This window comes from Symphodus melops (assembly GCF_947650265.1).
Source record: "Symphodus melops genome assembly, chromosome: 8".
NCBI classification, from domain to species: Eukaryota; Metazoa; Chordata; class Actinopteri; order Labriformes; family Labridae; genus Symphodus; species Symphodus melops.
The window spans coordinates 827672-854646 of NC_136698.1; the positions used below are offsets into that span (position 1 = coordinate 827672).

General features: G+C 50.7%; 2 protein-coding genes across 4 annotated transcripts in view; one reads left to right on the top strand and one right to left on the bottom strand.

Annotated features, from left to right (window-relative positions):
• Positions 1–26224, top strand: pde4dip (phosphodiesterase 4D interacting protein). Of its 3 annotated transcripts, XM_079351146.1 has the most exons (36): positions 1–1457; positions 2884–3021; positions 3122–3241; positions 3354–3446; positions 3598–3807; positions 4108–4266; positions 4687–4779; positions 4962–5099; positions 5190–5369; positions 5454–5648; positions 5724–5963; positions 6110–6275; positions 9358–9452; positions 9957–10114; positions 10848–11142; positions 11227–11389; positions 11470–11586; positions 11942–12416; positions 12522–12757; positions 12837–12885; positions 17831–18108; positions 18887–19036; positions 19131–19298; positions 20280–20552; positions 21092–21223; positions 21928–22047; positions 22159–22348; positions 22496–22620; positions 22770–22904; positions 22995–23099; positions 23194–23378; positions 23481–23612; positions 23832–23970; positions 24265–24311; positions 24466–24598; positions 25609–26224. In XM_079351146.1, exons 1-36 carry the CDS (start codon positions 192–194, stop codon positions 25758–25760), a joined length of 7050 nt encoding a protein of 2349 aa, XP_079207272.1. In that variant the 5' UTR covers positions 1–191; the 3' UTR covers positions 25761–26224. The 3 variants fall into 3 exon arrangements, with proteins under 3 accessions (XP_079207272.1, XP_079207273.1, XP_079207274.1); XM_079351147.1 differs by lacking the exon at positions 24466–24598; XM_079351148.1 differs by lacking the exons at positions 18887–19036; positions 19131–19298.
• LOC306828523 (interferon-induced protein with tetratricopeptide repeats 1B-like) overlaps positions 1–26975 on the bottom strand; it is a gene marked incomplete at its 5' end in the record, with an annotated part of 201523 nt that overhangs the window by 162389 nt on the left and 12159 nt on the right. The window lies entirely within an intron of this gene.

Consider the following 26975-nt stretch of genomic DNA (forward strand, 5'->3'; position numbering starts at 1 on the left):
AAAACAAATAATACCCGGGTCTTTGGAGTCACTGAGCTCGAGCTTGTGGACTCGTCTAAAAAACACAGAAATACTGTATGTGTCTTTAAATGACAACAGGTGGGGATTTGACACAGGACAACAAAAGACGGTGGCCTTAGAGGGACAAAAAAAGACGTGCTGAGATTTTAAAGTTGACTTCATCCGGGGCGATGTTGGACCCGGTGAAGATGAAGGAGTCGTGCAGGATCTGCGCCCGCGAGCTCTGCGGCAACCAGCGTCGTTGGATCTTTCACCCGGCTGCCAAGGTGAACCTGCAGGTGCTGCTCTCCCACGCCCTGGGCCGCGAGCTGACCCGGGACGGGCGCGGCGAGTTCGCCTGCTCCAAGTGCACCTTCATGCTGGACCGGATGTACCGCTTCGACACGGTCATCGCCCGCGTGGAGGCGCTGTCTCTGGAGCGCCTCCACAAGCTGCTGCTGGAGAAGGACCGGCTCAGGCAGTGTATCGGGGGACTGTTCCGGAAGAACAACGCAGAGGATGGGAGTGCAGGTCCAACCGGGGCCGTCATGGAGGTCATAGTGACGGAGGCGATGGCGGAGGACTCTCCCGTGGTCGATCTGTCCACCCTGCAGGATGTGAGATACTCTGACATGATCCAGGACGATCTGGCCTACTCTGTGTATGAATCCTGGGCCGATAAGGACGACTCCCCCCCGGAACAAAACGCCCACCAGCACCACCTCCTCCACTGCCCCGCCGGGGACGCGTCGCCAGGACTGAAGCCGAGGCGGTGTAAGGGCTGCGCGGCGCTGCGGGTCGCTGATTCTGACTACGAGGCGGTGTGTAAGGTGCCTCGTAAGATCGGGCGTCGGAGCACATCCTGTGGCCCGTCGACACGCTACTCACCGTCCAATCAAGGAGCGGAGGAGGAGGATGCTGCTAGAACCTCCGAAGGGTCTGAGACTACCACCGTGGCCTTTGAGTCCTCTTTAGCGGACACAGATAAGACCTTGTGTGACAGGACGAGCCCCAGCCTGGCGTTGTCCGTCGAATCTCTTGAAACCACCGTGGACGCGGGCTGCTCTCCCGCCAACCACAAAGAGAGAGAAGAGCCAGAGGAGGCTCCAGTGAGGAGGGAGCCTCTGTGGGAACTTCCCCCCAGTGAGAGCTCCCTCTCTGGGCTCGAGGTGACGCTGAACCTCCTGAGGAGCTGCGAGTACCGGCCCGTGAAGACCCGAAGGGGCAGCAAGCTCCCGGTGCTGACCAAAGCCAAGCTGGAGCAGAGCCTGTCGCTGCCCCTTCAGCCGAGGTCGCCCTGTGGAGGGGCGGCAGACTGCGACCTCTACCCCCACCTGCAGGTGACCCCAGAGGTCGTGACCCCGTGTGCCCAGCATGAGCTGCAGGCGGAGCTGGCAGAGATGGAGGAGCAGTGGATGGATGATTACATTCAGTGTGGGCCGTTTCGCTTCCAGCAGGTAGCTACGACGACCCCGACCTCGCTGAAGCTGAGGCCGGCAGTGTAGATTTAGTTGCATCATGGGAAATGTAGTAGTTTGTTTGTTTTTAGATTTACCAAAGACAGGGTGGACGTGTCAGGTTTCAGACCTGTGGCGTTAAAGTCTAACAAAGAGGCGTGACCATCTCTGAGTGTGTGAGCGAGCGAGACCTGATTTATAACAGAAACCTTTTAAAGAAGGACGCTCGTCTGCACAGACTTGTAAAATGTAGAAATGGTTGGAAGGAGGCGGAGCTGCTGATTCTCCGTCCGACCTGAACCAGGTCAAATCTCTCTCATCTTCTCCTCTCCGCTGATGAAGCCCAGCGCGCTCGCTGCCTTGATCACCCTCTTGGGTGCTTAAGCACAAATACTCTAAACCCCTCCGTCTGTATCCTAGCAACTCTTTCGTTGCCGTGGAAACAGTCTCCAAGCCCCCACAGTCAGTCAGTCTGCCCCGGCTTCACACGCTTCATAACTGTCTTTTGTTATGCTAACGATGAGAGAGAGGAGACAAGGCCGCTCTGTGATGCTGCTGTGTTCGTGTTGTATAACGAGCTGTCAGGACACACACACACACACACACACACACACACACACACACACACACACACACACACACAGCCAATCAGGGCAAATATGTCCACATACAGGACTCATTTTAACTCATGAAGCCAAAGCAGAAGTGTTAAAATCCTGCAGTTCCTGGAGTGTCCACTAGAGGCTGGCTGCAGTACCTGGAGTGTCCACTAGAGGCTGGCTGCAGCAGCACAGGAAGTCACATACACACCCATTCAAACAGCCTGTTTTTACAGCAGACATGAACATGTTTACAGCCTGCTTCAAAAAACCCAAATAGGTGTGATTAGATTTTAAGAACAGCGAAGCAGGTAGAAAATATTCCAAATATGAACGGAATTAAAGGAAATCCATCGATTCAAATCAGACGTTAGAAAAGGGAAGAGAACAAGTCAGTGATGTGCCTTCAAGAGCAGGAAGTTAGCTCCTTTCTGAACAAAGAAAAACAACCTGTGTTTACAGTTTCATTCAGAAGCTTTTAATGTTTCTGATATATTTAACTTACTCGTTTGACACGTTTGTGAATCGGCTCTGAAGAAAAAGGAAAAAGCTTCACATGCTGTTTATAGAGTCGTGTGACGTCACATCACTACACATCAAAACAGGAAGTCAACATCATGCTGCTGTGGCAACAGTTGCTTCCCCAGGAAGTCATCCGACAGTGAGCTGACATGGCTTTCCACTTTCTCTCAATCATTCCCAGCACAGCTGCAGCGCCGGGCGGCACGCCGCCATCGTGTCCGTCAGCGGCCGATAATAACCGTCCCTCTGTTGATCTTCTCTCGCTGTATCCATGTTGACCTGCGTTTGATTCCTGTGTCCTGCAGAGGCTGATTGATGAGCAGCAGGGCCAGCTCAGTCAGTATGAGAGCGCTGCAGGTCAGTGTGTGGGCGAGCTGCAGAAAGCCCAGCAGCAGGTCGGCTCGCTGCAGGCCAAGATCAGAGAGAGCGAGACCAGGAACCAGGTACCAGAACCGGTCCCCCCCCTCCTGCACTTCATCCGTCTGAATCTGCTTTAACACACGTCTGACTCATCTGAGTGTGTGTGTGTGTGTGTGTGTGTAGAGGCTGCAGAAGCGTCTGGCTGAGATGGAGCTGGATCTTCGTTCGGCCCAGGAGGAAGCGCAGAGACAGGAGAGAAACATCCAGAACATGAGCGATACGGCGAGCTCCAAAGATGCACAGGTGACAGACAAACGGCAAAGCTGATTGTCACAGATCGACAGCACTGCCATGTTTCCTCTTTAAAAAGTGTTTGTGTGTGTGTGTGTGTGTGTGTGTGTGTGTGTGTGTGCAGGCTGCAGAGCTGTGCCGTGTCATCGAGGAACAGAACGCCATGTTGTGCTCTCTCAAAGAGCTCGCCAGCCGCAGCCAGCTGCAGCAGCTGCAGGTTTGTCCTCGGCCCGGACACTGAACCATGCATTCACACAAACAATCACTTTCACTACCGTGCGAGATCAGAGTTCTACTTCTCCACCTCAGCATCTCATGTCCTCTTTCTTTTCTGTTTTCATCCGTGGCTGACGTGTGGCCCCCCGCAGGTCTCGGGTTCAGAGAGTATCCGTGGTCATGGCGAGGTGCTGGCTCTACAGGCGTCTCTCTTCCAGGCTCAGCTGGAGCTGCAGGCCGGCCAGCGCGGCCAGAGACAGGCGGCCAGGATGCAGGACGACCTGAACCGAGCCCTGCAGAGGCTGGAGACGGACCTGCAGGGGGCGCTGCAGCACAGGAGGGAGACTGAGAGACACAACCAGGTGAGGAGGAGGAGGAGATGAGCAGTCTTAATAAAAACAAACACATGTTCCTGTTGTTGACCCTGACACGTCACGTAGCACAAACACTCGGAAGAACGACTTTCGAGGGCCGTCCCAGCACTCGTAACTCGTAAATACGATATTTCTGAGGAGCGCCTGAAGGCAACAGATTTATCTATTGGACAAGTAGCATGCTTGTTTTTTTTCCCATGAAGGGAAGATGTGCTTGTTTGCATCAGGTCTTGGATTTTCTCTGTCTTTTGTGTGTAATGTGTGTGTGTGTGTGTGTGTTGTATTCAGGACCTTCAGCTGGCTCTGGAGAACGCTCGATCGGCCCTGCAGGAGAGAGAGGAGCAGCTGAGAGAGCGAGAGCAGGAGAGACGGAGCGAGGACGAGGAGAGAGAGAGGACCATCCGAGAGCTGAAGACGTCTCTGCTGAGCAAAGAGCAGCTGATCGAGGTCTCACACACTCCAACTTACAAACTGCTCAAAAATAAACACTTTAATAGGCTTTTATCAGCACACACACACACACACACACACACACACACACACACACACACGCTCACAGGGTTTATACAAGGGTCACATCACAAGGAGGCAAATACTCTGCATGCCGCACATACCGGACAGAAACCTGCACAGCTTAATGTCAAAGTTCAACACGCTGAAGTTCCTCTGCCGACCACTAGAGGCTCCAAACACTGCCACTCATTTAGAGGGGACTTCATGGGAGGACGGTTTTACTTCTTCTGTCACGAAGTGAACTCACTGCCACTTCCTGTTTTGTTAGACAGGACGTCAGCTCACACACACACACACACACACACACACACACACACACACTGTCTGTCTGCTGACTGTTGGTCCTCTCCTCAGGATTGTGAGCTGTTTGAGGATCCGAAGGAGAAGAGAGACTCTCTGCTTCAGAAACTCCGTCAACGAATCAAAGAGCGGGACCGAGCTCTGGAGGTAAATCACACGCGTCACATGACACGAAGACGCGTCTTCGTGCAAACACACCACAAGTCAGTGGCACGTAGGTTCAGACCAAAAGACGTCATTCTTTTGGGACCTTCATGAGAAAGTTCTGAGCGTTTTGATTGGCGGCAGATTAAACACAAACTGATGGATGTTTTTTGTCCAATCGGCAGCGAGCCGTGGACGAGAAGTTTCACTGCGTGGAGGAGAAGGAGGAGGAGCTTCGTCGTCTCCAGCTGCTGCTCAGAGAGAAGGAGAGAGACCTGGAGAGGCAGCGCTGCGTGCTCACCAACAACGAGGAGACCATCAGCGTAAGAGCACGCACACACACACAGATGTCACACGTGTTCTCACACACACTCCGACACTGCTCACTATCTGTGTGTGTGTGTGTGTGTCAGAGCCTGGAGGTGCTGCTGCGAGGTAAAGCTCTGGAGCTGGAGCAGGTGTGTGACGCCTGGAGGAACGTGCAGCGTCAGCAGCAGGAGAGCGTGGAGAGACAGAGCCGCACCCTGAGAGAGAGAGACGCCATCATCAGCCAGCTGCAGGGGGCGCTGCACATCCGCACGCAGGAGGCTCAGGTGCTCACCGCACGCCAACAACAACCTGTCAGAGACCAACGTTTCCTTTCGGGGGGATTCATGTTTGTTTCTTCTTCTCTTCAGGAGCTTCGCTGCTCCCTGCTCGCTCAGATCCAATCAGCTCCCAGCGATGTCCTGGAGGAGCTGAAGGCCCGCCTCCAGCTCAAGGACCGCCTCTTCCAGGAAGTGCTGGCCGACCGCACAAGGCAGGCGCAAGACCACCAGGAGCATGTCCAGGATCTGCTCCAGACCATCAGCTCCAGGGACCAGTACATCCAGGTAGAGAGCAGGAGCTCAGTGGAAATCATGAGGTGGAGTATGAAGTGTGAAAAGCTGACATGAGTGTCCCTGCAGGAGTCTGCACGCCGCCTCGACGAGGTGATGACGGAGCAGACGGCGAGGCTCCAGGAGCTCCGCAGACAGTTGAGCTCCGGTGTCGGATCGAGGTGCGACTCAGGAGCCGACTCGGCGGTGGAGATCCAGGCGCTGCAGGAGGAGCTACGTCTGTCTCTACGGAGGGAGAAGGAGAGCCGGGAGCGGAGCAGCGTGGAGTCACTCAGCAGGACGCTGCAGCAGAAGGACGAGCTGATCAGGGTCAGTCAGAGGGACACTCACAGTCTCTCTCTGTTTTACCTAACGTGGGACGCACCGAAGGAGTCGGAGAGTTAGTGCACATCAAAGGAAAGAGTCAATAACACAAACGTGTGTGTGTGTATGTGTGTGTGTGTGTGTGTGTACAGGAGCTCCAGAGGCAGATGGTGGACCCCTCGGCTCTCCCTCTAGTGGAGCGGTTGACTCAGGAGGTCCAGGAGCTGAGGGAGAGCCTCTTCCAGCGGGAGGCGGCCCCGGCCAGGGGCCCCGTTCTGGGCCGGGACCGAGCCAACGGCAGGCAGCCTGAGTTTGGAGGTGGGCATCAGAGGAGCATGGGACAGTATCTGTAACTCCTGCAGGAGGCCGGGGGAGGCACGCTTTGCAGAGGTGGTCGGGTGTGAAAACTAACTGTGAACTTGTTGAATCGTGACGAGCGAACACGAGTGATTCTCAGCTGTTTGAGATGTTTGCATGACGTCTGATTTCAGAGAGCTCCTCTGGTTTATGTGTGGGAACCAGTTTGGCTCCAGGACGGACATCTATCTTTAGCATGCTAAAAGTAGATTATTTATTTCATTGTCTTCTTCAGTTTTATCCTGCTAAAACATCTGAGGTTTATTTCACCTGATTGGACGAAGACAACCTCTCTCTGTCTCGTGTGTGTTTTCATGTTGTTTTATATAACAGGCTTTTTACAATGTCATGAATGCTGCACATGCACACTGACCACTCTGCTCCTGATTGAAGGAAGAATGTGCCACTTTTTGACCCACTACATGTCTCCATGTAAACACAGCTCTGACAACAACACAGCCAGCGGGACTCCAGCTTCTCCCTCACTGGAGACAGTCAGACACATTTACACAGAGAGAGTGACTGGATTATTATTATTGATGAGGATCATGTCGCTCATTCTTCCTTTAACCGTGCAGAAAAACCTGAAACAATATTGGTGTGATTTTTTTTTTTTTCAGTGCAATTAATGAATTAATTCAGCACTTTTTTTAACTTGAAGGAATCATTCACTCTGTTTCATGTTTGTGTATTTGGTTCTAATATGTGGATGAGCCTTTTGCATGTGCAGCAGCTTGAATCCGCCCGTCTCTGGACGCTTTTCTTTGTTTGAAAATATGAAAATGATTGTAAGATGCTTTTGAGACTGTGTGCAATTCAACAACTGTGAGAGAATCTTCTCTGTGGTTCAAAATGAACGAGTACGATCGTGACCTGCTGCACAGTGAGTATGAACGTGTGTGTGTGTGTGTGTGTGTGTGTGTGTGTGTGTGTGTGTGTGTGTGTGTGTGTGTGTGTGTGTGTGTGTGTGTGTGTGTGTGTGTGTGTGTGTGTGTGTGTGTGTGTGTGTGTGTGTGTGTGTGTGTGTGTGTGTGTGTGTGTGTGCGCTCAGGTAAAGAGGTCTTTTTAAAACTGATTTGACCCCTTGTCATCAATAAACCTTTCCATCACGCCGTCATGGTTTCAGGAGGATTTCCTGGTTTGTAATCTCCTCCCTGTTTGAGGACGTTTCTCCTCTAAACACATGAAGACTCCAAAAAACAAAGACAGTAACTGAAGCACTGAGTCCAGCTCCACACCTCCCCTCCTCATTGTTCACTATAATGAACAGAGAATATGTAGTCAACATCATTTAATGCCCCAGTAGCTGTTAAACCTGAGACAAACCGTGAGCTAACCTTTTATGTGATCGTACAGCAGGCGTACTGTCTCTTTAAGAAAGCTGTTTATGCACACATCAAGTGAAGCAACATTTTCAGATTCAGAGTTCCCCCTTTGTTCTCAGTTTAAAACAGCAGCAATAAATCAATGGGAAAATAAATGGATAAATCCTGATTCCCAATCACATTCATCGACCGCACATTACAAAACGTCTCAGAGTAACAAAAACAAACAAGAAATTATTTAAAGATCACATGATCTCCTCGTCTTCAGGTGAAATCAGTGTCCTCGCTCCTCTTCATCATGTGTGTGAAGTGTGTTGTTGTAAATCCACTCTGATCCTGTATTTGATCATGTCTATAAACCCCTCTATTTCAGCCCTGCTCAGAACAGGCTGTTTCTGTGTCTGTAGCTTTAAATATGTAAATGAGCTGTGTCTGGCCACGCCCCCTCTCTGGAAGGGCTCGGGTGTACTCGCTGCTTTCTGGCTCCATGTCCTATTGTTTACGGTGAGAAGGCAGACTCAGAGGGCAGAACAAACACCTAGCTGTGGGAGGGTCACCCACCTGGGGGAGGGGCTACTGCCCTTTGTGATGTCATGAAGGGAAAATCACTCAGCTTTTCTGAAAGTGGAGCAGGCAGGAGACAGGGAGGATGGACTTTTCTCATCATTGGGGGGTTTGAAGACAGACACATGGAGACACATGTTAGAGGATATTAAAGAACATGTGACCTTTAAATACACAAAGATCTGATGACACGACTGACATTGGCGTTGTCATGACAACAGATCTACAAACTGTGCTACTGCACAAGTAAAAATCACACAAAAAGGAATTTGAGGAACAGCATGATGATGTCACCTTACCGGCTGAAGCTGTTAATGAATCTAATCCTCAACATTCAGAGAAAGTCAAATCCAGGATTTACTTTCCACCCATGACTAGATTACCCATAATCCTCGGGCCCTTTTCAGTGGCTTCAACATTTGGATTTAATTAAGACCCAAAATGTGACTCGAGCGTCCCAGTTTGCTTATTTTTTATTAGTGCTGACTGATCAGGAGAAACTGTTTTAAGAATCAGAAGCATGTTTACTACACTTCTAACAGCCTCACACACAACCCAGGATTCCTAAACTGTGATTGGCTATTTGTCCTGTCAGAGGCGGGACTTAGTGAAATGAGGTTTTATTTTTGCAGAAGGCTGCTGGTAGTTTTTTATCAGTGAAGCATATTTATTTTTATTTGTTTTAAATGTAAACAAAAACTTTGCACATGTGTTTTTTATGAGACACTTGCAGAGGACAACACACTCTGTCTTACTGGTCTTACTGGTAATGTACTGGGACCAGATCATGCAAGTTAGACTGTACTGGAGTTTGCATGCTCTTATATTAAGTACTGAACTGAGACTTTGGACATTCATCGTCTTTATGTGTCCTTAAAAAATAAGAGTGCAGATATCACTTCAGGCCACTCCTGCATAAGTGTGTGTGTGTGTGTGTGTGTGTGTGTGTATGTGTGTGTGTGTGTGTGTGTGTGTGTGTGTGTGTGTGTGTGTGTGTGTGTGTGTGTGTGTGTGTGTGTGTGTGTGTGTGTTGACCCCCAGAGGAACAGTTGCTGAATTGCACACTGTAAAAAACGTGACGGTGAAGATTTAAGATCGATGTTAAAGAAGTTATCGTGACGCTTGATCAAACTCTTTTCTCCTCCGCCCTGCAGAGCTGAGCTCAGAGGACGAAGACGAGGCTGACGAGGATTTGAACAGCGAGTACACGGAGAGCGTCGATGAAGACGAGTCCAAACTCCAGAACACGGTTTGTATTGCAACGCCAAGTTTCTATCAATACCTGTTTGTTTAAAGTGAGAGGAGGAAACGACGACAGGAAGTGTCTGATCAGACACACAGGGGCTGACAGGAAGTGAGCAGAGATTCTGACAGGAAGTGAGCAGAGATCCTGACAGGAAGTGAGCAGAGATTCTGACAGGAAGTGAGCAGAGATTCTGACAGGAAGTGAGCAGAGATCCTGACAGGAAGTGAGCAGAGATTCTGACAGGAAGTGACCAGAGATTCTGACAGGAAGTAAGCAGAGATTCTGACAGGAAGTGACCAGAGATTCTGACAGGAAGTGAGCAGAGATTCTGACAGGAAGTGACCAGAGATTCTGACAGGAAGTAAGCAGAGATTCTGACAGGAAGTGACCAGAGGCAGTTGAAAGTCTCGAGATCTCAAAGCTTGTTTTCTCATGTAAACAAAGTGCAGGCTGCTCCCGGTGACATGTTGTTGTGCGTCTCATCCCTCTGACTGTGTGTCCAAACAGGCCTGTGGAAAGTCTCCATCCACCGACCTGTTGTTTGAAGGTCAAGGTCTGCTGGAGGTCAAGCAGCTGGTGGAGCAGAAGCGGGCGGTGGAGAGAGAGCTGGGAGAGCTGAAGGCTCAGCTGGAGAAGGCCGGCTTCTCGTCGCTCTCTCAGATGAGGTAAGATGATTACAGAGAGGATTACGCAGAGCGAGTTTCTTACTGCGCACAAATCCCACCAAGCTGAGACGGTCTGCTTCAACACACACGATCTTTCTTTACTGTTTTATTTAATGCATGAACACACTTAATATTCTGTCAGAACCTTTTAAACCTTAAAGAAATCGTTAGGCTCCTCCTCCTGGACTCATGGAGCGCACACTCACTGCACGCTACCTGACTATATTACATTCATAATGATGGAAAAGCTGATAATTCAGCACGCTAGCACAAAGTAACCGCTGGTGTTTGTCACCTTCCTGTCCAACAGGAAGTAGATCAACTCCACGTCCACGAGTAAAAGACGACACAAACTTCACCCTCGCTTTATATCCAGTTTTATCCGCTAACGTTCTGTGTCACTGTGATTATTATTTCCTCGTCTGCATCCCCGATATTCACCGGTTTGAAATGTTTTGCATCCTCTCCTAAACTCACCTGCTGCGCTCTCATTGGCTGGAGCAAACACATCAGCTCCACGCCCAGAAACATCCAGAGTCAACCAGAACAAATCAGAACAGTAAAGTCAGAGTCTCTGCAGACACAGTCACACATGTACGGAGGCCCAGAAGGGACAAATGGAGCAGCTTCACTTTTCTCTGTTTTATTCTCTCAGAGAAAAGTCACCGATTTTTATTTGTGAAAAAACGAGTGAATGTTTCCAGCACTCGACGTCTCTCTGTGTGTTTTGAAGGAAAGCTCTCTTCAGCCTGCGAACGGAGAATGAAGAGTTAAAGCGTCACCTGCAGCCAGACGAGAACCAGAGTCATGAGCAGAAGGCGCTGGAAGGCGAAGAGGAGGCAGAGGAGGAGGTGGAGGAGGAGGAGGAGGAGGAGCTGGATGTGACCATAGAGGGGGTGGAGGAGGACGAAGAGGAGGAGAGCTCTGGGATCTGGGACGCCTGGGACACCGAGGTGTCTCTGTCACAGCAGGATCAGAGCGTCAACAACAGGCCGGCGTCTCTGCAGCTGCTCAACACCTCCTCACAGGTACGGAGGAGGACTCCTCATTCTGCGAGGACACAAAAACACAAGGCAATGAATGCACCTTTATTGTTCGTGTGTTTGTTCCAGGATGGCGCAGACAGCGAACTCTCTGCGGCTCAGTCCTCGGGGACGTGTGAGAAGACGGTTCGTCTTCAGCAGAAGAGCAAAGATCTGCGTGAGCGGCTGATGGTGTCTGAAGCCACGGTGCAGGCTCAGGCCGAGCAGCTCAAAGACTACAGAGAGCTGCTCAGTGAGTTCAAGTTATCAACACGAGCTCCGGGAAAGAAAGAAGTCCTTCATCTTAAAACGTCTTCTCCTGTGTCTCTGCAGCAGAGACAGCGGTGCAGCAGGACAGCAAACAGGTCCAGGTGGACCTGCAGGATCTGGGCTACGAGACCTGCGGCCGCAGTGAGAACGAGGCGGAGAGGGAGGACACCAGCAGCCCAGGTACGGCCCGCTCACCTGTCGACTGTCTAACACGCACTCAATGAAGAGAAAATAGAGACGGATCTGCTCTGTGGTTGTAGTAGCTTCAAACAGACACTAGAGGGAGGCAGAGGGCAGCTCTAACAATCATCAGCATCATCAGGCAGTCTTCATAATCTCAAAATATATTCATCAGATAGCGAGCTGTTTTTGATGCTCTTTTTCTTTGAACTCAAACATTTCAAACATTAAACTACGGAAGCCCAAAGGAGACAAACATCCACACATTTGATTTCACTGTTTTCCTGTTTCAGGAACAGATTGGCTGAGAGTGTAGGCGTAGTTTTAAGTGAGTTTGTTGTTTGCTCCACGTCAGAGTTCGACGACCTGGAGATGTGCACGTCTCTTGACTGCGGCTCTCAGTGGTGGCCGACGAGCAGCAGCAGCGGCTCCACCTTCACTAAAACCACCACCCAGAGCTCCGGCTCGGTGGAGGACACGTCGTCGCTGCAGCGCCTGGTGGAGGACCTTCGCTCCCAACTGTCCCGCTCTCAGGCGGTGATCCGCGGGCTGCAGAGCCGGCTCCGCTCCCTCTCCACTTCCAGCGACTGTGGACCCTCCACTCCAAGGAAAGTCAACTGGTCCTTCCAGGCGTCGTCCTCTCAGAGCGGGGCGGAGGAGGACGAGGGCTGGCAGTCGTCTGACGGAGGTCCTCTGGCTTCTCCGCGTCACCCCCGCCCTGACAAAGGCCTGGAGGAGCTGGCGTCCCGAGTGGACGCTCTGGAGGATCAGCTGAGGAAAGACGGAAAGAAGTCGGTCAGCGAGGACACAAAATCTGCAACGTGGCCCGGGTGAGAGAAAGTCCAAAGATCTTTCCTTTGACTAACTTGGACAGTAAAGTTTTATTAAACAGATTTTCACTTTTGACTAATTTCCGTGTTTTTCTCTCTCTGCAGTAAATTCGACACTCTGATCCAGACTCAGGCCAGAGAGCTGTCTCACCTCCGGCAGCGTCTGAGGGAGGGGCGCGGCGTGTGCAGCATCCTCACCCAGCACCTGGGCGACACCACCAAGGCCTTCGAGGAGCTGCTGAGGGCCAACGACATCGACTACTACATGGGCCAGAGCTTCAGGGAGCAGCTGGCTCAGAGCGGGGCGCTCGCACAGAGAGTCAGCGCCAAGATCAGCGGACGTGAGTAACGCCAGATACGGTGGCCTGGAAGTGACACCTTTCATCACCAGGCTGATTCTCTGTCGTGTCTTTCCTCCAGGAGATCACGCTGAAGATCCAGACGAGAAGACAGAGCTGCTCGCCATCCGGTCAGTGCTCCGCCCTCTCTCCGACTGCATGGTGTGTGTGTGTGTGTGTGTGTGTGTGTGTGTGTGTGTGTACGTGTGTACATGTGTGTGTTATGTCACTGTCTCTGTGTGCAGTGTAGCGGCCGGCTGGATCTGTACCAGGAAAGTATTGGCGTGTGGCGCTCGGTGGAGGATCAGTCCTCGGGGCTGAATAATCAGATGTTCACTCGATAACCAGCGATGACCTCACAGTGTAATTATAATTATGGAGATAATTGGTTAATAAATGGGGGGGGGGGGGGGGGGGACACAGACAACAGCTCTTTGAATGTCCTCATAGATTTATTGGTAGTATTATTATATAAGGATGTGACTCATCAATATCTCATAACTCAGACTGACTCCAGAGGCGGCGGTCACCTGTGAGGAAACACGAGGACATTCCTGCCCTCCGTGCTCTTCATGCCTCGTGTCACATTGGTTTTCTTTCACGTCGGCTCTTACTTCCTCACTCGCTCGCTCGCTCGCCCTCAGCCGGCTCCACGTCACTCGAGCCCTTCAGCTGCTCGTTAAGTCGGGAGACGCTGCTCTGACGTCACTGCTTACAAAACCCCCGCTGAGCCCTGTGACGTCACACACACACACACACACACACACACACACACACTCCCTGCAGGGCGTGAGCACCCTCCACCAGCACCCATTTATCCCAAACATAGCACTCATTAACGTCTGCTGCAGGGACCGAGCGAGGACCTTCGCTGCCCGCTCCGTCGGCCAGATAAGCAGAGAGAGAGGAAGAGGACGAACACACACACACACACACACACACACACACACACACACACACATCTCAGAGTCACAGCTTCTTGGACAGCGCTGGAGCAGAAGCAGAAATCCTCTGTGTGTAAAGTCTGAAGCAGCAGGAGCTCTCCTTGTAGTGGAGGGGGGTCAGAGGAAGTCTCCTCAGGAGGGTAGAAGATCCACGGTGTCCAAACCTGCTTTCAAACAGCTTCTCGGCTGCTCCATCATTTATACGCCTGCTGGTCTGAACATGTCAAACGCTGTCCTGTCCCTTTCTGTGCTGGATGTCCTGGATGTTCAGTCACGTGTAACACGGCGCCCACATCTGTTTCATAACTCGGCTCTGCCATCCTCATACCTGAGAGAGGCGTCACACGGCTGCACGCGGATCGCAGAGGGCTTCCAGCGTTTACAATCTATAAACTTCACATCTATACGTTTAGGAAGAATCGCTCGCGAGCACGCTGTGAGTTAAACGTGTTTGTCTCTCTGCACACATCCTGTTCTTGGGTAGAAAACAGCGAGTTTGGGTCACACTCGAGTAAACAAACTACGCTCAGTGATTAATTAGAGTGTCCCCTCCGAGAGAGAGAGAGAGAGGGAGAGAGAGAGAGAGAGAGAGAGAGAGAGAGAGAGAGAGCGAGCCTGCAGTGATCTCACATCATGTCCTTGCAGCACAGATGGCCAACCAGATGTGAGGGAGAATTAGTGAGTATGTGTTCTGTGGTGGTCTTATTGAAAGTGTCCCTCTGATGCTGCAAGAGTGTACATACTGTGTGTGTGTGTGTGTGTGTGTGTGTGTGTGTGTGTGTGTGTGTGTGTGTGTGTGTGTGTGTGTGTGTGTGTGTGTGTGTGTGTGTGTGTGTGTGTGTGTGTGTGTGTGTGTGTGTGTGTGTGTGTGTGTGTGTGTGGGGGGGGGGGGGGTCAGCCTGTGCATTAACCTATGCATCGGCTGAATTCACGCCGGGCCAGTCTGACATATTGTGGGTTTTAACGAGCAGACGATAATGATCTGTCCTCACATCGCCTCGCTCCATGTCCTATTGTTTACGGTGAGAAGGCAGACTCAGAGTGTCACCCACCTGGGGGAGGGGCTACTGCCCTTTGTGATGTCATGAAGGGAAATCTCTAAACGGCCTGTTTGAATGGCTCAGCATATTTATCTTTCTTTACAGTCGACTCTGCTGCGTGAGCAAAGGAAGGCAAAGTCGTAACTTTGGCTAAATTGATCTTAAAATCCACTGAGGCTGAAAAGTTCTTCTTTCAGGGGGGCGTCGGTAGCCCGCTCGAGTCCGACCTGTGGCTCCTGGGATTAGGGTGAGGGTCCTGTGGAGTGAGGCACACACACTTTTACATTTCACCTGAACACACAGTTGTGATCGGGCCGTTTTAGATCTCTTCTTACTCACTCACTGTGTTTACGTTCTTATATCAAATTTGATGGCAGCGATGGCGCCGTGCCGCTGAGGCTTCTGCTCGCTGCGTTGGGCCCTGCGCATGTTGACATGGCTTCTAATCAGGTTAAGTTATTAAAACCTCCACTGGGGAGGGAAATAGGTCAGGAGCAGCTAAACGCAGAGGGAGAGAGAGAGAGGGAGAGGGCGAGGGAGAGGGAGGGAGGGAGGGAAAACGTGCGGGGAAGCCGCAGAGGGACGGAGCAGGACAGAGAGAGCATCACTTTGCTTTAGTGCTTCAGGAGCAGCACATGATGAGTTAGATCCTGCAGCACTCGGAGGGATTTGAAGCATCACAAACGGGATCTTTTTAAATGTTGGACTGATGGATGATGCAGGTTTTTACTCCCGAGCGTAAAACTCCAGCTGACGGTTAAGTTTCTACATTTCTTCGTGACGTGGATCACGACACGAGAGCCGCAGAGAGGAGCGCTTTCATGCAAGGATTTGTTCTGAAAAGAGAAAAAGGAAAAACACAAACAAGAAGAAGAAGAAGAGAGGCCGAGCCGCTTTGTGGACGATCATCCATTCAGCTTCTGCTTCGCTGTCTTTCTGTGGTGGGCAGTGCAGCGTGAACACACGAGCCCTCAGGACGCGGACATCCGTTTAAACGCACACCCCTCTCCTCCCTCTGCGTGTTGCTCTGTCATCACTACATCTCTCCTCGGGGCTCCTCCTCCTCCTCCTCCTCCTCCTCCTGATGCTGCTGCTGCTGGTGGGATAGGATGAGAGGCTTCCCCTTAACAGCACTATTCAAGAAGCAAAAAGAAGAGGGTCTATCTGAGCGAAGAGTCAGCTGATCACGAGCTGTACGAGCAGATACAAGCTTTACATTGTGTTTATAATGGAGCTTCACTTTCTTAATCTGTGCTGGCAGCTGTTCCTGTCACCAAACCGTCCGACTGATCAGCTTTGCTTTGGATCTGAAACATTTGGACGTCAGCTTGTTGATGCACAAATCTGTTAATTCTGCTCCACTATTTATTGGATTCCTGGCTTCAGCGTTCACACTCTCCGTGCAGCTTTGGCGACCTCCGCTTCTGGTTTCTTTGCCAAACGCTCCCAGAGTGCGTGTGTGTGTGTGTGTGTGTGTGTGTGTGTGGGGGTAAAGGGAGTCACCAGAATCCATCTCTCTGGGAAGCCCCAGCCTAATCTGAGGATTTACTCTGCTTTTCACCTGCTCTGCTACACGTTCAGTCATCCCTCCATCCTTTTATCCTGAGCTCACGCTGTACCTGCTGTCACACGCAGCCCGGGGTCGCGAACTCTGCAGCGACGCCAATGAGCCACGTTCGGCTCCCTCCGGTGACACAGCTGGGGGGAAAAACAGCGAGAGGAAGAGATCTAAACGACAAGGGAGCTTAAAGAGAGGAGACGGGGAGGGATGGTCCGTCAGTAGCCCGGGCAGAGGGCCGTCGGCTGGGGAAGCAGAGGGGGGCTGAAGGGGGGCAGATGGCTCCTCTGTGGAAGGCCATGCTGTCAAAAAGCAGCCCGCTGTACCGAGACTCGCTGTTCTCCTTCACCCTGTGGGAGTGGAAGGCTCAGGAGAGAGAGCTGCTGCTCCTCAAGAAGATCACGGACAGAGAGAGGAGGGCGCTGCTCACACAACTCGACAAGTAAGACCCAAAAACAAACCACCGAGAAGGTCGTGGTCATAGAGCACTTCAGATCCACATTCTCTGTGCCAACACATGTAGAACTGAGGAGGAGAAAATTCCCCTGAAATCAGTCAGAATGAGATGATCTGGTAGCATGAGACTCGACTCTGCAGGTTAGATGAGCCCAGTTTCTAAGAAGGCCTGGTAGGTTTAGGACCCTTTAAGGGCCCCCATGAAGGACCAGTATGAGAGGACTCTGGGACCCTCTGGTGCCTGATAATGTGCCAATCTTGATCCTGTGCTCTTTCGGGTTGGACGGATCGCAGCACCAGGTTCAGCACACGTCGGCTCCACTCGGACATGTGACACGCTCTGCTGCGGCGGCGGCGGCTCACATTTACTTCAGATTTAGCTAAACGATGGTTACCATGGAGACGTGAGGTCAGTCTTAGCTCGTCGAGCGTGACGTCCAAATTAACCAAAAAAATATTCTGGGGATGTGATAGTTTAACTCGACCAATCAGTGAGCAGGATTTGTTTTTACGGCAGTGTTCTGGTGTCTGATCATCGACTGACTGTGAATGTGTGTGTGTGTGTGTGTGTGTGTGTGTGTGTGTGTGTGTTTAATGCATGAGTGTATCAGCCTGTCATTGATTTGGATGAATGACCTCCACTGCAGAATGAGTGCACCAACACGCTGCCTGCATGCTAACTTCCTGTCTTCTTCTTACGCACGTTTGTCTTCGTCTGCGTGCTGTGTAACCTGAGCGATGGGACGCGGTGTCACGCGTCATGTGCCGCTAAGAGGCTTCCCTCGAAGCATCACAATGCAGTCATGTGAAAGCCTCTGTGCGACAGTTGAGATCAGCGGGCAGGTGACTCACACACCTGGGACATCACTGCTCATTAATGCTGCTTATCCCTCAGTCACAAGGCAGATTAGGCAGCGACGCACTGCAGCCTCTCTCTGGATTTATGATCTCAAAGACTTTGTGCAGGATGACCAACAGATTTGTTGAAGGTTGCATATTCAATAAAATACACATAATAATGTGTGTGTGTGTGTGTGTGTGTGTGTGTGTGTGTGTGTGTGTGTGTGTGTGTGTACAGGCTGAGTAAGGAGCTGCAGCAGAAAGACAAAGTCATCGAGTCTCTCCGCGCCAAACTGAACCAGCATCACACCCACCATCATCCTCATCGCTCTGACACGCCCTGCAGCGGCCACGCCCTCTCAGACACCACCGACCAATCGGATCGCATCTCCTACGTGTCCGATGAGCACGGCTCGGCCAACGAGGACCTGGAGCTCTGCTCCGAAGTGGACGCTGCCAGCGAGCTCGGTCAGAAGGAAGCGCAGACGTCCTCGTCGTCTACCAGACTGAGCGCGGGTGAGAGCAGGACACACACACGTCAGCCTGAGTCAGACACTGTGTGTGTGTGTGTGTGTGTGTGTGTGTGTGTGTGTGTGTGTGTGTGTGTGCTTGTGTGTGTGTGTGTGTGTGTGTGTGTGTAAAGAGTGCCCTGAAGAATCACTGATGCTTTAGAGTCATATTCAACATCGATCTGTTCCTCGTGTTCTGTCTGCATCAGGCCGCCATTTTAGCCGACTCTCTTTCTCCACAGCCAATCACAAAGGCTCAGCATATTTACCTGAATAGGCAGGTTTCTTGAGGCCGTGTATCAGCTCTCTGGCTGATTGGGACTGATTGGCTCGTCATCATTCGCCCCCCTGCGGCTCTTCTTGGAATCAGTTAAATATCAGAAAGACTGACTCATGCGTCCACTCGTCTTTGAGCGCAGACCATGTGGTGTTTAGAGATGTGATCAGAGGTCTTTAGAAGTTGTTCTCGCTGGGCTTGGACCAAATGTTGCACAAGAATACTGAGTGGGCGAGCCAGTGTTTAGACTGCTTAAAAAGGAGGAGCTCTTCTGAAGTTGCACTTTTCCAGAAGTAGACAAATTATCTGCTGCAGTGTCGAGAAGCAAAAAGGAATTAATAAGTAGAAAGCTGTGAAACCAGCAGAGTCTGCAAACAGGCTGGGAAATGTGACCACACATCCATTACACGCACACACACACACACACACACACACACACACACACACACACAGGTCTCTGTCCCCTCCGTCTCGTCCTCTCTTTAAAGCACACTCTGTTCATTTCCAGATCTCCTCTCTCACAGCGGCTCCACGTCCCGTCACCCGTCTGTCCCTCCATCCATCACCTCATCCCACAGATCCCCGTCCTGCCTCAGCTTTCCCAGCATGCAATGCCCCAACTCTCCGTTCACAGCTGCAGACATGCAGAGTGACACAGGTAGGAATGTGAGCCGCTGCTCCGTGCAGTCCTGCTGTCCTTCTCCTCACCTGATTCTCTCCTTTTATTCTTTCATCTCCTCGTCTCCTCCCAGCTCCAGCCTTCACCTTTCAGCCTCCCCTCTCCTCCTCCTACACTCAGAGGGCCCCTTTGCCCCTCCATCCTCGGAGCTCGTACCCAGGCAGCAGGGGAGCAGGTTTCTCCCTGGCCGAGGTGCATCAGGAGCTGCAGATGTTACAAAGGCAGCTGGGAGACACAGAGAGTGCGTCAGACTGAGCATGCATGAGTGTGTGTGTGACTACAGACTCACTTAAAGGAGCTGTGTGAGAATTCAAATTGCTCAATTGACCCGTCATGCAACAAAAAGATAAATCAGTAGAATTGGCCGCCCCCAAATCCTAGACAATGTTTAGCTTAGAGGGCGGGGCTTCATCCTACAATCAGCTGTTTGGGCTTTTTGCAGCAGGCTGCTTGTAGTTTTCAATCTTGCACATTTTCTGCAGGTGCTCAGGAGAGGAGTGAGTCCTGCAAAAAGTGCAGGCAAATATTGTCGAACTTGTTGACTCTCTGAATATTTGCTGTATTTGAACATGAACATGAACAGCTGCACTCTTGAAGTTTATATTTTGGACTTCTTCTTTTTGAGTCTGTAATGAGCGAGGATCAGAAGATTTAGCTTCTAAAACATCTGGATGACCTTTTATTGTCACAGTCGACATGAGTGTGAGTGTGCATGGACACACTCCTGCCCCCTGCTGGTCATTAGGAGGAGTGCAGGTTTAAGTTGCAGTATGAGGATCTGGATGTTAAAGCTGCTGCATGTGAACGCACACAGAGTGAAACATCATCTCCTCTTCCACCTTTTCCTTTAATTTCCTCTTTTTTCTTCTTCTGCTCTTTAGCTTTATCTTTCCCACGCTGCTCTCTCTCTCTCTCTCTCTCTCTCTCTCTCTCTCTCTCTCTCTCTCTCTCTCTCTCTCTCTCTCTCTCTCTCTCTCTCTCTCTCTCTCATTAAACATGGGCTCCTCATTTGATGCTTAATGAAGCCCGAGCATGCAGCTTATGAAGGATTTGCAGAGATCTTTAAACACTAATGACACTTCACTCTTCTTTGCTGCCGGCTCACTAACACTCTCTCTCTCTCTCTCTCTCTCTCTCTCTCTTTTTAAAGCAGTCATCAGTGGGTCGTGCCTCTGCTTCTACTTTCTCACATTCTCACCTGATGTTGTTTTCTCCTCTTCAGGGTTTTCGACCCCTCAGTCCAAACCTCTTCAGGGTTTCCCGTTCGCTCACCAGCAGGCCGACTCCTCCTCCTTCCTCCCGCTCTCCTTTCACGGATACCAGCCGTCTCCCTTCAGCAGCAGCAGCCTGGACGCAAGCATGGCCATGAAAGCCGGGGCCAGTCTGCTGGAGAGCAGTGCATTGTGGGATATGGCCTATGGACCCAGACCAGTCAGACTGGGAGCTGACCTGTCTTCAGGGTCGTCTGGTTACCAGTCAGGCACCAGTAACACAGGTGAGCCCCGTATCTCTCCCTGGGTTACACACACACACACACACACACACACACACACACACACACACACACACACACACACACACACACACACACAGAGGGTGGATTCACACACTTAACAAACTGCAGCAGCTGCGATGTCAGACTTGATCCAATCAGGAGGCAGCAATTCCAGTTACACCGATCAATCCGAGGCAGCACCTGGTTGACTGACGCACTCGGAGAAACACACACACACACACACACACACACACACACACACACACACACACACACACACTCACTGTGTGTGAGCTGCACATATATCAAATAAAAGGTTAAAGTTGGAGAAGCATTTAGCAGGAGGAGGAGTCTGTGACTCGACACAACCTACCATACTCAGGTACGATGTCTCAGCTCACTTGAAGAGGTGGTCTGACTTGTGTATACTCGAGTACGGTCCACGTTGTGACAGTGCTCAAACAAGCCACTGCTACATGGAGTCATTCTAAACGTCTGACAAAGTGAGCGTGCTGAGTTTGGATTCTGATGTTTTGTAGGTGCTGACCTGATGAAGGAGCACCTGAGGGAGATCAGGAGTCTGAGACAGAGACTGGAGGACTCCATCCAGACCAACGACCGCCTCCGACAGCAGCTGGAGGAGAAACTGGCACGCACCGCTACAGAGAAAGGTAACACACACACACACACACACACACACACACACACACACACACACACACAGCTCCAGCAGCAGAAAGCTGCTCAAACTAGGATCAATGTTGGAGATGCTTTTGAAACATGGAGAGAGGTTAGAACGCAGAAAGCTTTACAGACCCATGCAGAGCTGGCTAAACACTGAAGCTACAGTGTCTCTACATGCAGAGCTGGCTAAACACTGAAGCTACAGTGTCCACCACATGCAGAGCTGGCTAAACACTGAAGCTACAGTGTCCACCACATGCAGAGCTGGCTAAACACTGAAGCTACAGTGTCCACCACATGCAGAGCTGGCTAAACACTGAAGCTACAGTGTCCACCACATGCAGAGCTGGCTAAACACTGAAGCTACAGTGTCCACCACATGCTGAGCTGGCTAAACACTGAAGCTACAGTGTCCACCACATGCAGAGCTGGCTAAACACTGAAGCTACAGTGTCCACCACATGCAGAGCTGGCTAAACACTGAAGCTACAGTGTCCACCACATGCAGAGCTGGCTAAACACTGACGCTACAGTGTCCACCACATGCAGAGCTGTGTGAGAGGAGGGGGCGGAGCCAGCTCTCTGTGATGATTAGAGTTTAGACTGCAGTTCATGTTTTAAACACTAGGGGGCGGAGCTACATGCTGCTCCTTTGAAGATTGAACTATTTGCTTCCATGTTTTCTGTCCAGGTGCTCCAACCAACATCTACATCCAGGGTCTGGACTCGGTCAGTCAGCTCTCCAGTGAGATCAGACTCCTGAAGGAGGAGAACGTCAGTCTGCAGAACCAGCTCAAACAAGTCACCAGAGGTCAGAAAACACGTTCAATACCAAAACAAGTTGTGTTCAGCACATTTCCTGCTTCAAGTTTCCGTTTGGGATATTTCGCTCATCCCTGTACTGTCATGTGTCCTCCTGCAGAGGGCAGTAAGGAGGTGGAGCAGCTGAGGGAGGCGTCACTCCTGGACCGGGCCAGATTAAAGGAGGCGGAGCTAGAGGCTGTAAGGTGGGCGGAGCAAATCAGGAAGCAGCAAAGTGAGGATGAAGCCCAAGCTCGAGAGATTTCACAGCTGAAACAGGACAGACTGCGGAACCAGGAGGCCGTCAACAGGTGTGTGTGTTTGTGTGTGTGTGTGTGTGTGTGTGTGTGTGTGTGTGTGTGTGTGTGTGTGTGTGTGTGTGTGTGTGTGAGGTTCAGGATCCTAAGAATAACGTTAAATGGTAAATAATGCTCATCTTTATGCGTCCTGGTCTTCAGACTCCAGCATGAGGTGAGCGTCCTCCAGCAGCAGCTTTCTGAGAGCCGCAGTTTGGTCCACGGTCTTCAGTGTGAGCTGCAGGTGTACCACAGAGTGTGTGGCGTCCCTGCAAACACACACACAGGTACGAGCTGCTTGGTTACATCTGCAGTCTGTTGAATCGTTTCCTGTAGATATATATGAAAGTGGAGTCTCAGGAAGATGTTCTGCCAGGAGTGTGTTTGTTAAAACAAGGCGACTGGGTGGATTTTGATTGTGTCTGTGTTTGTTCAGGTAAAGCCGATGACGGCGCCCATCTGGGACACGGCGGTGCGGCGTTTGACCCCAAAGAGCTGCACAGTCAGCTGGAGCAGCAGCTGAGCCGACAGAGCGACGTGCTGCCTCGATCCAGGAGGAAACTCTTCAGCGGTCAGAGTGAAAAACAAAGACTGTGAAAGATGTCGTTCAGAGAGGAGGATTCCTGCAGCTCAGATTTTTTTTTTTTTTGTCCTTTCACAGATAACGTCCCGTCGCCGCCTGTGAGAGACACTGGACTCGTCAGTCCGTCTTCTCCTCTGCATCCGGCTCAGAAACACGAAGAAGAAGCTGAAGCAGACCACCGGGGTGAGAAGATTCATGACAAAAAGTCTCGCCTTCCTTTACCTCATGGTCGCTTCATTTTTATTCAACTCTACTTGTTTGCGTCCCCTCCCTGCAGCCTCGTCCCTGCAGGGTCAGGCCCCAGACGGCTCCTTCGCCAACCGTCATGGCCGACACGCAGTGGGCCACATCGACGACTTCACGGCTCTGCAGCAGCAGATCGTGGAGGGAGGCGCTCTCCTCCGACAGATGGAGGTCGGCCTCAGCTCTCTGAGCGCGGCGCAGGAGTTCAGGCTCCGTCAGGTGAGCGACGCGCTGCGCTGCTGTGAAACACGCCGACCCTGCGCTCGCGTTAACAAAGTCAGGTGTCTGACTCCGGTGTTCCTCGTCTCTTGTGTCTCTCAGCTTTCAGATTCAGCTTCGGTCAGGAAGCTGCTGTCTGACGCTAAAACCCTGCAGCAGATCCTGGAGGAGTCGGACTCTCTGCTCCGGATGTTCTGGAGAGCGGCTCTGCCCGACAAAAGTGAAACCAAACAGGTCAGACAACAGACGAACGCTGACATCTGACTTTGTTGTGTGACGTCAGCAAACAGCCTCTTTATTCTATTTATCTGCTGTTATCTGTGATGGAGGCATCAGGACTTCTTTGTTAACGTCATTAAACAGAGGGACATTTGAGGATTATATTGGTGGCATGTTTTCTGCAGCTTTGTGCACGAGGTGAATTTACCCCGTATGTCTGTGCACGTGTTAAAGGAGCAGTCTCTGAGGGACGAGGTCGCCTCTCTGCGTCGGAGGCTCTCGGAGAAAGAGGAGGCTCTAAAGGACGCCATGGAGATGGTGAAGAGCTCCAACCTCACCAAAGATAGCATGGAGCACTTTATAGTCAGCCAACGTGAGTCACTGACACTCCTGTTGTTCCTCTTATACAACCACAACACTGCATTCATTTAGTATGAAAAGATCACATGACTTTTATCTGACAGTTTTTACTGTTGATTTTTTTTATTCCTGCAAAGCTGTCTGTTGTTATCAGATGTCTGCGATTTGAAGACGTTTCATCTTTAGCTCGTAAATAAATGATAAACAAGCTAAGTGTGAAGAAAGGCAGTCACACACAGAGGACACACAGAGGACACACAGACTGTCTCTGCTCATCTGAAACCTCCTGTTTGATGTTTGTTGACAGTGTCGAGGACGCGGGACGTGTTGAGGAAAGCAAAGACAAACTTACAGGTGAGTTCAGCCGGATCACGTTCGATGCCTGCAGGACAGGTGTGTCCATCTCGGCTCCTGCTTTGTTTTCTTAACGAGCGGAGACAACGCCACACACCTTCTCACGTCTCTCCTGCTGTGTCTCTTCCCTTGGACTCCTGCTGAGTCTCCTCAGGAGAACGAGCGGAGGATTTCCTCCCTGCACCGCGCCTCTTTCTCTCCTCCCTCTTCCTTTCCACCCCCCTCCTCCTCCTCCTCCTCCTCCTCCTCCTCCTCCTCCTCTCTCTCACACCCCTGGCTCAGCAAAGGTACAGTCCTCTTGCTATGCTGTGCACTCGTCATAACGTCATGAAGCTGCTTTGTGTTTGTTTGACCCTCTTAATAACGCTCACGTCCCGCTCTCAGCCCGCGTGACTATCTTTAATCCCAGCTAGAAGAAGGTCCGACTAGTTTCTACGTGTTCTCAGTGAAAGATGAGGACACGTCTGTGCAGAGAATTTAATCAGTGAGGAAGACACACCTCTGTATGAGCAGAAATAAAGTTGATGTAAATGTGTGCTTCCAGATGCATGCAGCAGGTGAGCTGTCAGAAGTGAAGAGATGAAATGAGACGGAGGGACAGTGTGATGTCTCAGCATGGCTGCAGTGTGTGTGTGTGTGTAACTCCAAACGCCATGTAGAAACCATTATCCAGTGGAGCTAACGTTTTCCTGTTACTAATGATCTAAAACGCCTGATGTGCACGCTCCGTCTGTTCCTGTGTTCCTGAGTGTGGCACAGAGTTTGCTCTCGACTAAATCATGCATCACATCACAATCAAGTTTATTGCAGAGTGCGTTTGCACGTGCAGGGATGTGTCCTGGTGTTTGAGTGGAAAAGAACGAGAAGGAAACATAAAAGAAGAAAGTAAAGAAGAATACCAGAATCTTTGAGAGACATTTAAAACTTGAGACATTTAAATGGGAAATGGACTTGAGTTCCTTTCCAGTCTTCTGACCACTCAAAGCTCTTTCACAGCACAGGCCACGCCAGCACACTCACACACTGATAGGTAGAGGCTGCTGTGGGAGGAGTCCATCATGACGAACTCATCCTTTCACACGCAGCCAGAGCAATTCTTGCCCACGGACACATCGTACTGCAAGAGCTGGGGATTGAACCCCCGACCTTCCAATTGGGAGACGACCCATTTAAACATGGCGGCACGTTTAAAAACAACATATGATGAAGAAAACAGAATGAAAACAGATGTACGGTGAACCATGACTCAGTGTTCTTGAAGTGAATCATGACCAACATCGATTGTTTGTGTTTTCAGGCCAAAACGCCGGAGGCTTCTGTGAGCTCGCCTTCTCTCCTGGTTGGGGTGTCGTGAGGCCTCGGATGTCCTCCACCAACTCCTCCTCCTCCTCTGCTGTCCAGGGAGCAGCTCGCCACCACGAGCGCCCCCTGCAGGCAGCCGTCCTGTAGTGCAACCAGCCCCAAGTTCCTCCTCATAATCTAAAAGTTCATATAGAGACACGCTGTGAAGCTCCAGCTCTCTTATTGGCTGGAGGAACGTTTCAGTTGAGTGTCGAGGAAAGTTTGTGTTGTCAGATTTCTGCAGGTCGCTGAGAGTGACTGAATGTGTGTGCAGGTGCTGTGAGGAGAGGACGTCAGCTGACAGGTTTTTTCGGCTGAACTTGGCTTATTATTCAGAGTTTCTCATTTCCCCACTTTTTTTCCAACACAAAGATTTGGATCATAGACTGTCAATATGAATGCACAAGGCCTGAGTGACATCACCCGTCTGTTACTGCATCGACTGCTGGACTTGAACCTGGGCCTGCACGCTCTGAGGACTTCAGCCTCCGCACATGTGGAGCGACCTCACAGCTATAAGTCCCCATGTCCACTTTTACATTATTTAATGTAACGCTGATTTGAGTCGATAACCCCCCCCCCCCCCCCCCCCCGTCTATTTCCTGCTTATGAACATGATCTTTTGTCGCCGTTGTGCAACATAAGAGGAAAATATGCGTTTCAACTCTTCAATCAGAAGTTCTGAATCAGAAGCCGACTTCAGCAGGGACTCAAGACTCAAAATTCCCCGTGACACCAGCAGGAAATGGGCTTTAAAAAGGAAAGACGAAGTGCTTCCTGTCGGTGTCTGTCGAGCCTCATGTTTGTAGTTAGCGTGTAGAGTAGTTGCATGTGCTTGGAGCAGCGTGTGGAAACAAAGCCATACTCTCTGATGAAACAGTAGTTTTTGTTTAGTCCTCATTGTACAACAAGGGTCATAAAAATGGCTGATAAAACACTAGAACAACCAGTAGGCAGCTTATTCACGTAGCTGGTAGACGATGTTTCCTCGCATTTACTCAGATTTAAGACAGATTCATCAACTCCAGAGTTTAACTTACTTCAAAAAATGGAGTCGTCAGATATTTAAAAAAAAAAAAAAAAAGGGTCCAACCCAGTTTGTCCTGCTGAAACTCAAAACCTGCAGAGATGGAGGTATGTTCTTATTACGCAGCTGCGTAACGAAACCAGTGTTAAAAACAACACAAACAAGCGTGAGTTACAGACTCACGACGAAAGAAGAAGATTGATTAATGTAAGAGTGCACGGTCCAAGAGAGATGACATTTCAGCTTTAAAACCAGAATACGGACCACACTTTTTTAAAATCTTTTTTAAAAATAAA

What these genes read in the sequence shown, in the direction of transcription:
- pde4dip (XM_079351146.1), top strand. Translation starts at nt 192, where the DNA reads ATGTTGGACCCGGTGAAGATGAAGGAGTCGTGCAGGATCTGCGCCCGC. An exon ending in TCGTCGCTCTCTCAGATGAG is followed by an intron (nt 10,115 to 10,847) that starts GTAAGATGATTA and finishes TGTGTTTTGAAG; the next exon opens with GAAAGCTCTCTTCAGCCTGC. An exon ending in AGACTACAGAGAGCTGCTCA is followed by an intron (nt 11,390 to 11,469) that starts GTGAGTTCAAGT and finishes GTGTCTCTGCAG; the next exon opens with CAGAGACAGCGGTGCAGCAG.